This window comes from Fundulus heteroclitus, chromosome 4 (assembly GCF_011125445.2).
Source record: "Fundulus heteroclitus isolate FHET01 chromosome 4, MU-UCD_Fhet_4.1, whole genome shotgun sequence".
Classification (NCBI taxonomy): Eukaryota; Metazoa; Chordata; class Actinopteri; order Cyprinodontiformes; family Fundulidae; genus Fundulus; species Fundulus heteroclitus.
In genome coordinates this window covers 8,585,024-8,600,846 of record NC_046364.1, presented here as the reverse complement: position 1 = coordinate 8,600,846, position 15,823 = coordinate 8,585,024, and the positions used below count along the sequence as shown (strand labels likewise).

The following is a 15,823-nucleotide window of genomic DNA, read 5'->3' as shown; positions in this document are numbered from 1 at the left end:
AGTCCAACAACCCAAAGAGAATCTTTGCTAGTTGGTGAACAGCTCTTGGGCGAGGACCTCAGAGAGGCTCTGTCTGTTATCAGACACTCAACAGATAAGGCTGTGGTTAAAGAGAAGATGAGAGCCACCTTTGAATATCGACAGAAGCTGGTTCATGACCCAGATGCAACATCATCAGTGTTGGATGTCTTCCCTAGATTTCTTGATACACCTATGTTGGTAAGTGTGTTTCTGGATATTTTATGATGCATTTAGGCACTAATGTATAAATTGTGCAAATAACATGTTAGTAAGCAGCATTTGGTGTCTGTTTTTTCTTTTTAAAAGATTGATCAGGATTTCTCAATGATGTTTGGGGAGGAAGTTTCTGGAAGATTTCTCTCCAAGTGGCCGTCATACTTCAAGCAAAAAGTCATTACAGAAAGCCAAAGTCTCTCATCAAGTCCCTGTGTCGACGAGTTACAAGCTTCTGTTGACCCGGAACTTCCATCTGTCTTTGGTAATTTTGGGCAGTGTTTTAGTATACAAAATAATAATATTACACTTTTTCTCTTGCTGTACTGTAAACTGCAAGCAAATATGTCTCAAGTGATTTATGCATATTTGGTTTTTGAATAAGCTTTAAAAAGTGTATCTGTTTAACTGAATTTTGTCTCCAATGTGCTTTTTTGTCTTTAAGGCTGGGATAGTGACATTGCAGCTCTTCTGCTGTTGCTGCATCTGCTGCCCCCCACATCTAGAGGCCACAAAAAAACAGCAAAGATTAGCTCCGCACAGGCAGCCAATCATCTCGTAAGATTTGTCAAGGTATCCACCCTTAACACATTGGAACTAATGATTTTTGTTTTTTCTTTATGCAACACTAGTTTGTAAAAATGAAATGCCATGAGATATAAACATGTATGATGACATAAATACAGTCACCTTTGGTGTATTTTACATTAAATAATGCTGTATTTATAATTGGGAGAGACAAAATCTTTAAGGTCTATGCTTTCAAAAGGAAGTTAGTCCTCACATTTTGACCTGAACCAGGATAAGCAGAAGAGGATAGATGGAATATAATGAGTCATCATATGTCAAGCAAACTGTTTTAAAGAACATTTTACTTTTGACTGATATATGCCATTTAAATTTCAGGAAGGAGTCAGCCTTACTACTTTCCTGGAGAAAGTGGACACCAGACAACCATTCCTTCTCTGCATTGGTGAGCAAAAGAAGAACATTCAGAGGTTCTTCATTGTTGTGGATCAGAGGGCTATCCCCTGTGATGCTCCAACATCAGTGGCTGCTTTTGATGGGCTATTCAAAGCACACTTTGTCTTCAGCCTGTCATATGATGAGGCTCTTTGCAGTTTCTACACATTTATTCAAACCACAATCTACAACATTGATGTTGGGAGTGCAAAAGAAAGCCCACGAGTCAAGGAACTGAGAGCACGTCTGCTGAGAGAGCGTTAAAATGCCCCAAGATCCACAAGCTTATAGGGGAGTTTAAAATACGTTTTGACAATGTTCTTATGTTTTGTTTGTAAAATGCACCACAAAAGTTGTTCAGCTCTTTGTCAACATTTAAAATTTTATCGTGGTTTATATCCAGCTAAAAATCTACGTTTAAAATGTGGAGAACAGGGATGTTTTTCGTCGTTCTGTACTTACAATGGCTTTAGAAAACATCTTCACAGTGTACATAGTTATGATAGACAGGTAGAGACACATCAGGCAGTTGTCAAAGACACTCATTCTCAAGAAGAACTGTTAAGTGACCAGCCATCTTCTTCTGTATCTATATCACAGACTCCCACTGTTACTACACAGAAGTCACTTGTTGGAATGTGTGGATCTATTGTTGCTCACTTACAAGCTTCCGGTCTTTCTGAAAGTGCTGTTCAAACAATAATTTGTTCTGTTGAGGAAGTTGTCAGTGATGTTCAGAGTCAAGCAAGAGAAGTAACACTTAAAACATTTCCCCCTCATAGTATGGAGTCAGATGTTTACAAAAGAGTTGAGCACAGTTTAAACCAATTAGATAACCCTTTTTCAAAATTTAACACTGAAAGAAAAAGACAGAAATATTATGATGAAAAATGGGAAATAGTTGAGCCTAAAGAGTTTGTACTTGGTGTAAGATTGGATACACGTAGAAATAGAACTACTGGCATTTATGGCCAAATACCTGTGACCGACAGATACATGTATATACCCATTTTAGGGACCTTAAATTCAATTTTCAAGAATAAGGAAATCTTACAATCCTTTTTGCATGATAAACAGAGCCAGACTGGCTTATACAAAGACATTAATGATGGATCATATTTCCAAAACCATCCTCTGTTTTCACAAAAGAAACACGCCTTACAGATTTTGTTGTATTATGACGATTTTGAAACAGCTAACCCATTGGGTTCCAAGAAAGGGATCCACAAACTAGGCTGTATTTATTTCACTTTAAAAAACCTCCCACCAAAGGTTAATTCTGTGCTTATGAATGTACACCTAGCTGCTCTTTTTCATACAGAAGATTTAAAGAAATATGGGTTTGAAGAAATACTAAAGCCTCTGATTGATGACTTAAAAATATTGGAAACCGAAGGAATTAGGCTTCCATTTACTGAAGACCCTGTGTTTGGTTCTGTTATTCAAGTAACAGGAGACAACCTTGCTTTAAATGGTTTATTAGGTTTTGTTGAATCATTTAGTGCAACACACTGCTGTAGATTTTGTTTGACGAACAAGGAAGAAATTCAGTCGGTTTTCACCGAAGATAATCCTGGGCTTGTTCTGCGCTCCAAAGAACTTCATGTTGAACATTGTAATGCTTTAAGTGAAGAACCTGCACTCCTTTCTGTTTATGGAGTTAAGCGATCTTGTGTTCTCAATTCATTAGAATATTTTCACAGCACTGATAATTATGCAGTAGATATTATGCATGATTTGTTAGAAGGGGTAGTACAGTATGAGCTGAAATTGTTCTTTCAGTACATGATCAAAAGTGGCTACATCTCCATTGGTACACTACTCGACAGGATACAGAGTTTTAATTATGGTTTTGTCGAGCGAAAAAATAAACCAAGTGGGTTAAAAATAGAGGATAACAGCAAGCACTTAGGTTTAAATGCCATTCAGTCATTATGCATCATCCGCCATATTCCACTCATTTTTGGTGACGTTGTTGAGCGGGACAATAACCACTGGAACCTAGTTCTCCTGTTGTTGCAGATTGTTAATATTGTGTTGTCCCCAGTCCTTACTGATGGCATGATATGTTACCTGAAACATTTAATCTGTGACCATCATAACTTGTTTAAAAATTTGTTCCCTGATAAAAAATTAATCCCGAAACACCACCTAATGATTCACTATCCAAGGTGTATAAAGAAAATTGGCCCTCTCATTTATATATGGTGTATGCGTTTTGAGGCTAAACATAGTTTTTTTAAAAAGTCTGTCAAAAATTTTAAAAATCTTACAAAATCTCTTGTAAAGCGACATCAGCGTCAATTGGCCTTCTATTATGAAAACTATTGTTTCAAAAGATTTGAATATGGTCCTTTAAAATCAAGAACAGCCAATAGCCTGGAAGGTGGAGATCTACTGTCTAACACCTTAAATCTGGACTCATGCTCAAATATTTTAACTACAAACTGGGTACGAAATTATGGCACTGAATACCAGGTTGGACTGTTTATATGTACTGCAATGTCCAATGATCTACCTGTGTTTAATAAAATTTGCCACATTATAATACATGAACAGCAGGCATTCATAATAGGCTGTACTGCCAACACCTTGTACTTTGATGAACACTTTCATGCATACCGTATTGAAGAAACAAATAATGAGCATGTTATTATTTGCATTGACAAGCTCACCTATGTCAGACCTTTTGATAGGCAATATTCTAATGAAAGTGAGAACATATATATTGTTCCACATTGTTACATGTTTTGAAAAATATTTTCTAATTGTGGTGCACTTTTGAAATAAATATTTTCTGAAAAAAACAAACATTGCTTCTTTATTTATTTATTTTTCCCAAGGGATTTTTATATGTTCAGAAAATGAAATTCTTCAGCATTTGGTATTAGAGAATAACTCCTATGTAGTTAGAAAAAACATTCCATGAGAGTGTTAATATTCCAATTCTAACACCTAGTTGGTGTAATTAAGTGTTAAATGATCAACTCCAGAAAGATTTATTATTTAACACTAAATATGAGTTACGGTGCCAACACTCCAAAAAGAGTCAAATTAACTCTCTCTGGTGTGGACCCATATAGACACTTCAAGAGTGTTAAAATCAAATCTGACAGTGTTGATTTGAGCATGTTGGATTTGCTGTGTAGATATGGCGACACCGCTTGAGGGAGAGAGGGGAATGAAAGTAGTAACTAAACTCCATCAAATCCTTGCCCTTCAGTCTGAGGGGCATGGATGCATAATGTATTTACTACTTTCAGGATGGAAGGATCATATTACCCAGTATTACAAAAGCTGTTTCTGAACAGGATTACCAACTATAGCTTTAATAAATGTTTAAATCTGTAACCCTGTTGAGCCAAATACTGAAGTCTGATGTCGATTTACCAGTCAGAGCTGTTCAATTGATCACAAGCAGCTCCGTAAAATCTGGCAGGAAATTCATAGGAACGTATTTCTTCATAGGCTATTAAAAAAGCTACATTTATTCACTTAAAAGACATAAATACTGTGTAGGGATAAATGTCTTTTGGTAAATTAGAGCAAAATGTCTGGCAATTTAAAACACATTCTATGCTATAAGGTGAAAGTAGGAGTCATTGGGGGCTCTAAACTGCTCAGGAAAACATCACACTGAGTGGTGTAATGGGTAATTAAAGTCATGTTTTACTCCATTAAGTTGAGACAGTCGATACCAGAGCAAGGCAAAGGGCACAAAGGTGATGTGGGGGATTGTATTACCTAATCTGTCCAGAAATTGGCCATAAAGATGAGATCATTGTGATGAAAGAAGAAGCAGACTAGCAGCCACACTGAGAAAAAGGCTCATTCTGGGTCTAAAATCAAAGAAAGTGTGAAAAAGCACACAGTTATCGCCTCTCAGGCTTTCCACTATATAGGCTAAAAGCAGAGAACACCCAAAAGATATTGATTCTTGACGCACTTCTAGGCTACGTGCAGGACATGACTGACTCACCTATCTTACTGATTTGTCAACATACACAAAGCCACTGTAGTTTTTACACTGTGTGCAAATCACAGCATAGGGCGAGCACTAAGGAATCAATCGTTGCACCTGGACTTTGATTATCTTTCACTCTGAAGCTCTCCTCAAACATCAATCTCAGCTAAAGTGGGACATCAACACTGCCTGCCACACAGCTCATAACATAAAAAACAGTGGTCTATGCAAGGAGGCTTCTGGAGTCTAATATAAATTTTTATAATGTGTGCAATCTGTATATTGTCTTTATGGGCCACTAAAAGCCACCTCTCCTAAGATATAGAGCTTATTTAAATGTAAATATTAAAACACATAGTAAATGTGAAGTCCCAAATGACTAATTGTACCACTGATTTTAAAGCTGTGGACCGCTGTTTGGCTGTAAAAGTCATAGATATACTTTGCAAAAGAAGAAAAGAAATAGCTGTGTTCTTTTTCCTCCAGAGGCGGAGTCCTGCAGCTTTATGTTCCTCCCTGAAGGCGTCAGTTAGAAATAGACCAGCTGTGGCTCATTAACTCTCGTCGAACAGAAAGTGTAATGGAACAAAACCCTGCAGGACACCAGCTCACCACAACAAGAACCCTTGGCTTTGAAAAGCACTACTTTGAATCAGTAGCATAATCACACACCTCATTACCAATGTCAGTATTATCTGTTCAAATTTCTGAAGTTTGGCCTATTTTTTTTTTTCTTTTGTATTACGTAGTCTTGAAAGGGTCTGCAAGGTCAAAAGAGAACAATGTGTGCTTTCTGGCTGTTCACAATTGCCCACACAGTCAGGGCAGGTATTTTGAAAACTATTCAATTTAACCGCACCAAATGAGCAGTAAAGCGACATCTAAAAAAAAGACCCTGTGGTGTGAATAAAAGGAAAATACCTGCACGTGCCTAATCGTCTTTATAGAACTGGTCGGGCTGTTGCATCGGGCTGAGATCAACAAAAACATCAACGTTTCAGCACAGCAATGTGCCTTGAAAACAGAAAAGGGCAACACTAAAGAAGTGAAAGACCAAGAAGTAGAAAAAGGAGTCAATGTTTGTGACCAAGTTGTAAGAAATCTGTTGAGGAACATGGGATTTAGGTGACGAAGACATTAATGCAAAGCATTACTGGCATCTAAACAGAAAAATGGTTCCAGTGGGCTACAGAGTATTTATAGACAGTGGCTGATGAGATAAAAGTGGGATTTTGTGGATGTGTTTCACATGTACACTGGTAAAGGAGATGATGCTGGAACATTTGTTTGTTGCCATCCCAATGTGACATATAAAGATGACTCCCTGAAGAATCCAAGCACACTTCCACAGTCACTACACGTGAGGTAGGAGCAGAGCAGATGGTTGTCATCACCTCTAGAGGAAAAGCACAAGTGTTCACTTCTCATGCCATTCATTGTCTTCCACTCATCCTAGATCAGGCTGCACAACCCCATATCTTTATGTATTGGTACCAGATATGTTTTTTTTTATAATTATATTGCATGTTGCTACTGAGAAAACAATGCCAAAATGTTAATTCAGGGAAGACAGATCAATTCAGTGTCATGGACAGCAAACAGTCCAGACTATGGACTATTTGTACTAAAAAGTGTATTGCACAAATTCATAAAAAAATCAATTAACATTTTTCAATTACCATTGAAATGGTAATTCTGAGGCTATATCATGCATACCTCATGTGCCAGCTGCTTTTTCAGCCTGATTCATGAAGAGCATTGTGTTTCATTAACAAAGGCCATGTCTCAGAGCTCAAACTGCCAGTGGAGGTGCGATAAAGAAGTTATTTTGAGGATTGTCTTTCGTTTGCTTGATCTGAAAAAAATATGCATCATTAATCTCAATATCATTATTTTTTGATGTATGTTCTACAAAACCAAAAGGTTTAAATGTTAGGAAGCAGCTGCCTGAAAATCCTCAGTGTAGTGAGCTCATATATATTTATTTTTTTGCCAGGGGTTGTATACACACACATCCACACACATCTTTCTTTTGTATACTTACTGAATACATTGCACTGACTTCCATTCATTTTGAACCCTATTTATAGCTTAACCCTAAACCTATTTGATACCTTAGTCCTAAACCTAACCCCAAAAAAGTGAGGATGAGGACAGGGTCTCCACATTCAATGAATTTCCTCTCTTTGCTGGTAAAATATGAAAAGTGGGTTCTCACTCAGCTGCAACTACAAGTGTATACACACACACACACACACACGTTTTGGCTGCATACAAAATTCACAAGCTGATTCACAGAAAGAGCGCATGCTGTTTTGAATATAAATGTTTAGGTAGCCAGAGAAAATGAAAGTGCTGCCGGCGTTGGAAAAACAGGTCTGTAAACTTGCCAGATGGGATCCAGGATCCAACACTTCTCAGTTCAGACCCTCGGAGGCAGCAAATCTTGGAGGAACATGCAAAGAGCACGCTGAAATATCTTCTCTAAAGTAGACCACGCATACTAACACAAAACAGAAATATAATGCCTTAAATAGGAGGATTTCATATTTTATTTTATTTTATTTGATGAGTAGAATATTTTTTTTAAAAAAACTGAAAGAGTTACACTTTGGGGAAAAATATTCAGTTTGCAGCTTTATTTAATGTTGGCTGTTTATAAATGTCAAAAGAGTTCAGTGGCTGAACATTATCTAATGCATTTCAACAGTTCTGCTGAAAAGAAGGTTGGTAGCAATACATTTTTGGAGGTTTAGATTCAAAGATTCTTCATTGTCACCGCATGTTACTGTGGTGGAATTTAGATTTGGCCACATAATGAAGGCAAACAGACAGACAAACAAACAGGCAATAACCAAGGGTTACAGTTTTTTTTTTTTTTTTGTAGCATTCAAGACAGTTTTTACTCCCTTTGATGATCTTTCTTAAAGTCTCAAGAACCCAAAGCTGGCCAACAAAACTGAGCAATGAGCCACATCCTCAGGAGCCAGTGTGAATCCCCAACTCTGTCCTCATCAACATTTAGTAGGGCACCGTTTAGGGCATCGTGAAAAGTGGCATCACATCCTACAGCAAGGAGACTGAATGACAATGTAGTGAGGACAGCTGAGAACGTCTTGGGTTCTTACCTTGCTTTAGAGGCTATTTTCAAGTACAAATGACATAAGAAAGCCTTTTGCATTCGCACTAGTTTTTATTTTTAAGGAAGCCATTGACAACCATATGACATCACCCCTCTTTTTGCACAGCATCTAGATAGGAAAATGATTTCCTATGTGTTTTAAACATGGCTCATCTTACTATAAATTACCCAAACTTACACTTTCTCAAACACAGTGGCGGTTCTAGACCAAATTTACCAGGGGGGCCAAGGTGGGGCCAGTGTTTTTTCACAGGGGCACAGAACAAAAAAAATTAAACAATAAAATGGCAATATTTAACTGTGTAATAATATTAAGTGAGCCACTTGTGGCTCTGGAACTGCAGGTTTTAGACCCCTGATCAAGCAGATGAAAACTTTGCCCCGAGCTCAATACAGCTACACTGCAAAAAGGGAACACAAAGTAAATAAAAAATTTTAAAGTTTGTGTATTTTTCCTTGATTTGAGCAGGTAAATAAGACTATTTGCCAATGGAACAAGATTTTTGCACTTAAAATCTTAAAATAATTCATCTCCATCATCTTATTTTAAGTGCAGCATATCTAATTATCTTATTTCAGGGGTAAAAATACTCATTCCATTGGCAAATAGTCTTGCTTAGCTATTCAAATCAAGGAAAATACACTTGTTTCAAGAAAATTGTATTTACTTTAAGTTCCCTTTTTGCAGTGTATAAAGCTAAACGTGAAACATCTTAATTTTTTAATTCTTCTTGGAGTAAAACTGTATAGGTAAAAAATAAAATTGGTCAAAGTGACCAATCAGTTATGGTTTCTTTGCCATTGCAAATAATTAGAAGAAGAAGTGTATTTAATGTTATGTCTTTAGTACAGGGGCCATAACAGGGGCCAGGACCATTTTTACTGGGGCATTGGCCCCTGTTGGCCCCTGTCTAGAACTGCCCCTGCTCAAACATATCCAGATTTTCTTTAAACTGTTTACACTTTGAGGCATTGATGGGGAAATAATTAACACAGTCTGAAAAATTATGAATGATAATTTATTTTCATGAATCACACACTTTAAACTTTGACCTACAGAGTGGTTTTTCTCGCACGCCACTTTAATGACTGAAGGTGAAAACGTCCAACATAATTACTTTATTGTCCCCACATGTGCAAATTTGTGTTTGGTTTTTACCCAGCAAATCAACACAAAACACATGTGGTCATCACACGATTTCAATAAAATAAGAAAACAGTCAAACATGCATAGGATTATGGAAGTTAAAAAATTAACTATATGTAAAAAAAAAAAAAAACACTACAGGTAAAGGATGTACTCCTGCAACATATATGCTGTTGGCTATCATCTTCACACTCAAGTAAAATATATAAACAACACATACAATACAATTATGAGAAGGTATTAAAGTTACCATCGAGATATATGTTGTTTTTAATGGATATGGTCTGGTTGTAGGGGATCCAAACATAGACATAACAGCAGCAGAATCATGTCTATCAAGTCAAAGATCATTTAAAAAATAACCTTGATATGGGGGAAAAATGGCCAGGAACCAGAACTGGCTGGGAAAATGCCAGGGAGATAATTACTGGAACCAGAACCGGGCGAGTCTAATCAACAGAATGAATGGCAGCTGTGAGGAGAGCAAGACTTTGGAGCTGAGGGAAATTAACAAATGAGGCAGAAGTGCAAAAAAATATGCAAATTGTTAAGGGGGAATAACTTCTCAACATGGAATAATTGGAACTACCACTAAACTCATGTGAACACTATGAAATCAGAACTAAATATAAAAAACAAACGATTGTTAAAAACAGAACTTTACATTATATATATTTATACCTATTAACCATCCTTGAAGGTACGTATAAGCTAATCCTCAGGCTGTCTTCACACTGACTACATGCCGCATACGCTCCGTCATCTATTGCAAAATGTGCCATGCAGACATATTTATGCATCCAGACCGCCCCGCCCCCTTTATTTTGAAATATACCAGATCTGCTTTACACTTCCTGTGTCTGACTTCCTGTTTGGCTCATCTGGTTTTCAGGAATTGACGTACTTTGCTCTGACTGACGTTTCCACACCAGAAATTAACTTCTCTGCAGAGTGGATGTCAGTAGATTAACTTTCAGGCGGGACCAGGAAGTTAGTTTATCTCCCGTTTTCTGTTGTTAAGTTGCATTAAGTATACAGTTTGTCCACATTCTATGCTTGTACTATGTTCTGTGAAGTTTGTTTGATCATGGTTTAAGACTATATTTTCCTCCTCATTATATGGAAATGTGCTCAGTACAACCACTTAAGTTTATTTAATTATCGTCTCCTCTTCAAATTACAAAATATGTCATGAAGTGAACTAAACCTGGGATCATTTAGCCATCCAATGGCCAGTGCCAGAAGGAACAGTTATGGCCTGCCAGCATTGGAGAGACTCCAGGCTGATCAGACTCTGTTGGACCAAGACTCAACCATCATTCAAGTTGAGAGACAGATGTTGGAAACACATGTCCACAGTGATCCAGGCTGGTCCTACAAGAGTTAAAATTGCAATGAATCAGACCTTAACTAAGGACCAATATTCTTTCTTCTGTGGTGCCTGTCTGGTGGTCAGAAAGCTGGTCTTGACTATTAGCATTAGACCATTAGCATTCAGAAACGGGCCATGAAATCTATTTCCTTTTAGCTCTTGGTAACTCTTTGATTCAGAAGCACGTTTGAAAAGATCCATAATAGATAGACAATAGTTGATTTACAGTGAATTACTGTTTCAATTAGTTGATCAGTTCATTTATTTAATAAAAGCACCAGAAGTCTTAAATTTTGTGACATTCCGAGATCTCATTGTGATTTATTTAGTGCAAAATTCAAAAAGGAAAAGCATTTATACTCCAGATTAATTTTGTTACAGTCTATAATGCTAATTCCATGATCGTTATAATTTTCAAAAACACAACCCTCTTGTCTTTTGACACAAACGTAAAGATCCAGAGTTTTGTGAACTATGAAACAAACCCTGATGCTAATCTTTTTTTCTGTCTGTCACATAAGAAAATGTGTCAGAAAAGTCTTGTCAGGTAGACCTAAATAATTAGCATGGCACAAATTCAAAAAATATGTTTTAACACACTGGGTGGGAAATTACAAAATAACATTAATTATTTCTCATGAAGAAAGAAATTGTTCAATTGTTCTGCTCTTGATTTAATTGGTATATTGTGATTGCTTTCATTATTGCCATCCTTTGGCTTTTGTCTTACAAAGGGAGTTTTTACCGTTTACAGTAAATTCCTGCAGCTTCTTTGATAATAATAAGCCATTCAAGGCAGCAGCTTGAAATTCCTGAAGCCGATTTGATAGCTTTTGTGTATATTATAAAACCCGAATGTTGTCCATTGCCGTAAAATGGTTCTATTGTCTCGAACCCAGAAGAGTTAAATTCCCTATTAAGAGCAGAATAATGGGAAATATTCAGAGCACCACAGGGGATGGGTCTGTTTGTTTTCCAAGTGCTGGTGAGTATCAGTGCTCATACTTAACAATGTCTCTTTACTCTGGGGTGTAATTTATTGGGCTCAGTTATACACCCTGGAACATGCCGAAAATAAATTGTAAACGATTTAAAACTAGTCCAACTTTGTTTTTTTCTTCCATGTTTGTTAAAATATGGGCTTGTCTCAAACTCACAGGATGAAGCAGCATTTTATTACTAGAATTTGCTGCCTTCTGAGATTGGACATTTACATAATTTTCAATTTTGAAAACTTAAAATAAAAATGGAGTAATGTCCACCAGCAGCAGTTAATAAAGCCAGTAATAAATGTGCCGTGCTCTGCCTATTTAAACTGTGAAAGTTAGAAGCTAACAGGCTTAGAGAGATCCATATTTAGTAACTTAAGAGCCATATGCTTTATTTAGGGGCTGTTTAAGAACCTGAGCCAAAAGTAGTGTGAGTACTGGTGGACAAGGTCCAAACAAATCCAAAAATTATGCTCAACTTCAATCAATGGTGTGGCTCAAGTTTACTAAATTAATCTCAGATTTTTATATTAGTGTTATGCAATGCTAAAAGGCACATTACAACCCAACATTTTAATATAATTTACTGAGATTCTGTCAGGATGGCATCAAATTGTACATCATTGCAAAGTGTACCGAAGATACACAGTTCTCATATTGAGAAATAATAAACTGAAAAGTGTGGCAACGTCTGTATACGACACTATTTTGTCTGATTTCTCTGAAAATAAAGTGAGTTCGCAAGGCAATCAGAAGTCACTTTATTTTTAACTAGAGTTGAGCAGTTTGTAATTTAGTCTTTGCACAAAACGCCTGTTCTGTGAAGGCCTCAGAGGTTTGCTTGAGAACATTAGTGAAGAGCCAGCATCTTAAAGGAATTCAGCAAACAGGTCAGGACAGAGGTTTTGGAGATGTGTGAAACATGAAAAAATGAACAAATTATGGCTCAACTGCACACCGCACACCTACTATGACATGGCTGAGCACCTAGAATAACTTGCTGGGGACAAATTTCTTTTTACACAGATGTATTCCATTCACTAATTAGATGAAAAGTTATTCATTTGTTAATCATAGCAAGAATCAGAGAAGTAGAAAAAGTTGCAGAGATCCACAGCTTAGACATAAAAAGTTTCCTGTATAACAATAAAGCAAACATGTAGAAGATGAGACCCAAACTGAACTTTGTAAGGCGGCAAACTCAACCCTGATGTCACCGTGAACCCTGGTAGAACATGATTATGGCATCATCACGCTGTGGGATGGTTTTATCCTGCAGGGGGAGATGGTAGGAGCTAAACCCAGGGCAAACCAGAAAGAAATGCTTTCAGCGGTGCAAATATCTTGAGTCTGGGGTGGTGGTTCACCTTCTGTCAGGATAAGGACCCTAAATAGACAGCCAGAGTTCCAATAAAATGGTTTTGATTAAAAAAAAACGTCATGTTAACCAAACCCAGTGAGAACCAGTGGAAAGAGTTGATCTTCACAGACATTCCCCATCTAATTCATCTCAGCCAGAGGGATTTGGCTGAAGAGAATGTGCAAAAGTTTCCACCTCTATAGGTCTAAAGGTGGTTTTCAGGGTGGCTGAATTCATTCCACACCCTTCAAATATGTATTTTCATAAAAACCTAACAAGTAGGAACCACTCTGTGTGGGTTAATCACGTAAAACTATCCAACATTTGCATGAATCGGATGCTCGTAGAATTAGTCCCACATTGGTTCATAACCTTCACTTATTGACAGGACAAACATCACGCTAGCAGCTCCTGTGCCTACTCCCGTTGTGTCAGTTTATTTTTATTTATTTTTTTACCTTTTCTTATTTTAGCAGCATGCAAGAAAAGAGCAAAATCCAAAGGGAAGCTTTGGATGCCTATGGCTAACACAAGTCTGCTGTTATTTTTCTGACCTTCGCACAATAGTATCACAAGCAGGCGAAATGTCATGAATTCAGACATGACTTTTCCACTGGGTTCTTGCCGTGTCTGGACTACAAATATCAGTTATCTGCAGACAGGTAAAACTCTTCGGTTTTCATTCAACACAGACGTTGTACATAGCTTTCTAAATCCACAGCAAAGTAGACGTCCTCGGTTTAAATTAAACACCTGCAATTTTATTTCACAATCAGCTAAACCTGAGACAACATTAAAATATGTTTTCAGTTGTTGTTGGTTTTTTTTTCTGTTTTTTTTTTTTGTTTGTTTTTTTGAGAGCACATCTTAAAAGATCACGGGTGAGTCAAACACAGCATGGGTTTTACACTGCCATTGTTTTGTTACCTAGTTGTTCTCTTGCCTTGCAGCGTTGTCACTGAGACTTTCATCCTTTCCACATGAAGTGATTCATTCATGCAGGGGCAGCCAAAAAGACCTCAGGGGCCTCTGACAGCCCTGCTTGATGCCAGTCCTGTGAAGTAGCGATGCTCAAATCCACTGTCAAGGAAAAAGCCTGGAATACACAGAGGACATAATGACATGATACCCTTGTAAATAAAAAAAAGGCAAAGGAAAATTCACATCTTAAACTAAAATCTACTTTAAACCTCTTTTATGATCCTCTGTGTCTCACCCTTACAACACAAAAATAACACTGTATACATTTTTGAGTATATATTTAAACAGTGTAATATCCTATTCTTACTGCCCCTATTTGCAAAACAACATGTCTCCAACAAACCATTTTCTTGTAAATATGGCTATACAGTTCAGGCAGGAAAAAGGAAAGTGTTAGTCAATCATACTGAGTGCGTGAAAAGAGTGAAAAGACAAATGTTTTATTGTCAACTATCATGGAAAGGTAGGGAGAGTATTGTTATAAACAGAGCCAGTTTGGGGTTCACAAAAAGCAGAGCTAGACAAAGGGTAAAGCAAAGACCTTAAAGAGCTTTGCAGAACAGTGCTCACAAATCTACAAATCCTTCAGAAACCTTACTGGTCTTGATAAAATAGGCAGAAAAAGAATAAAACAAATGTACCAAGACATGGTTATAGCAAATAATGCTTTTGGGATTACCTCTTACAATTACCTTTATCCATACTCGCTAAAACATTGCATCAGGATTTAAAGCAACATGTGATCTCCTTAGTTTAATAGACATGGGAACAAACATTTACTAAGTACGAATAAGCACCAGAGGTCAGAGCAGGCTAACTGCTATCCTACTTTCAGACGTAGTATTCTTCAGCAAATTAAAAATCTGACTTTAGGTAAACGAAGTTATCACCATTCTACATATCTAACACTGTGAGCATCTGTGGAAAAAAATGTAAGACAAAGTGTTGGAAAACCGTCTGCATTTCCCCTCTTTAGGGAAATGCAGACGGCATTTCCCTAAATAGGAAAGTTAGGCATACATTTACAACAGGTTACAGTTTCTACTACATACTGTATGTCTCCATCTGGATAGATCGATATATAAATGTACATTGCATTAAATAGAGAAATCGTATCTAAAGTGAATGGATTGTGTTCATTCTGTATTTAAACTACATACAGTTTCCCTGTAGGCTGGCTTCAGTTACAGATTTCTCAAACAGCACAGCAACTAGTGAACTGACTGCATCATTAGTTACCTGGCGAGTCAAGACACATGAATGTATCTCATAAATACATAATAATAAATACATAATAATAAATAAATAGATACATACCGTTATACAGTAGAACAGCCATGAGTCAAATTCACAGAGCTAAGCAGAACCTAAGGGTTCTTTTTGTGTGCCTGTTGTATTTAAATTGTAGGAAAATATTGAAATATATTTCTTGTTTGTATTTTGTCTGTTTTGTTTTTAATAAGTAAGCTTAGTAAAAGAAAAACTCATATACTTAGTCTGGTTTTAGTCATTTGAGATGCACTGCAGTTATAAATGTAAAAAAGTTTGTTTAAAGTGGTGTTAAATCAAAAGCTATTTGAGAATTTATACCATACATATGTCATTATCTGAAACAAACTGGGATTATTGATAATACAAATAAAAATATGGTCACTGTTAACTTGATTAGAT

At 36.8% G+C, this 15,823-nt stretch overlaps 2 protein-coding genes across 3 annotated transcripts in view; both read left to right on the top strand.

Moving 5' to 3' along the window:
• LOC105923883 overlaps positions 1–1,487 on the top strand; it is a 5,587-nt gene extending 4,100 nt beyond the window's left edge. The window contains exons 7-10 of the mRNA XM_036136004.1: positions 1–219; positions 328–499; positions 680–807; positions 1,141–1,487. The exon at positions 1–219 is cut by the window's left edge and continues 114 nt beyond it. Coding sequence (XP_035991897.1) covers positions 1–219; positions 328–499; positions 680–807; positions 1,141–1,461 — 840 coding nt within the window. The 3' untranslated portion in view covers positions 1,462–1,487. The remainder of the gene's footprint in view (positions 220–327; positions 500–679; positions 808–1,140) is intronic.
• tspan4a (tetraspanin 4a) overlaps positions 1–15,823 on the top strand; it is a 235,394-nt gene that overhangs the window by 154,281 nt on the left and 65,290 nt on the right. The gene's annotated exons all lie outside the window — the stretch shown is intronic.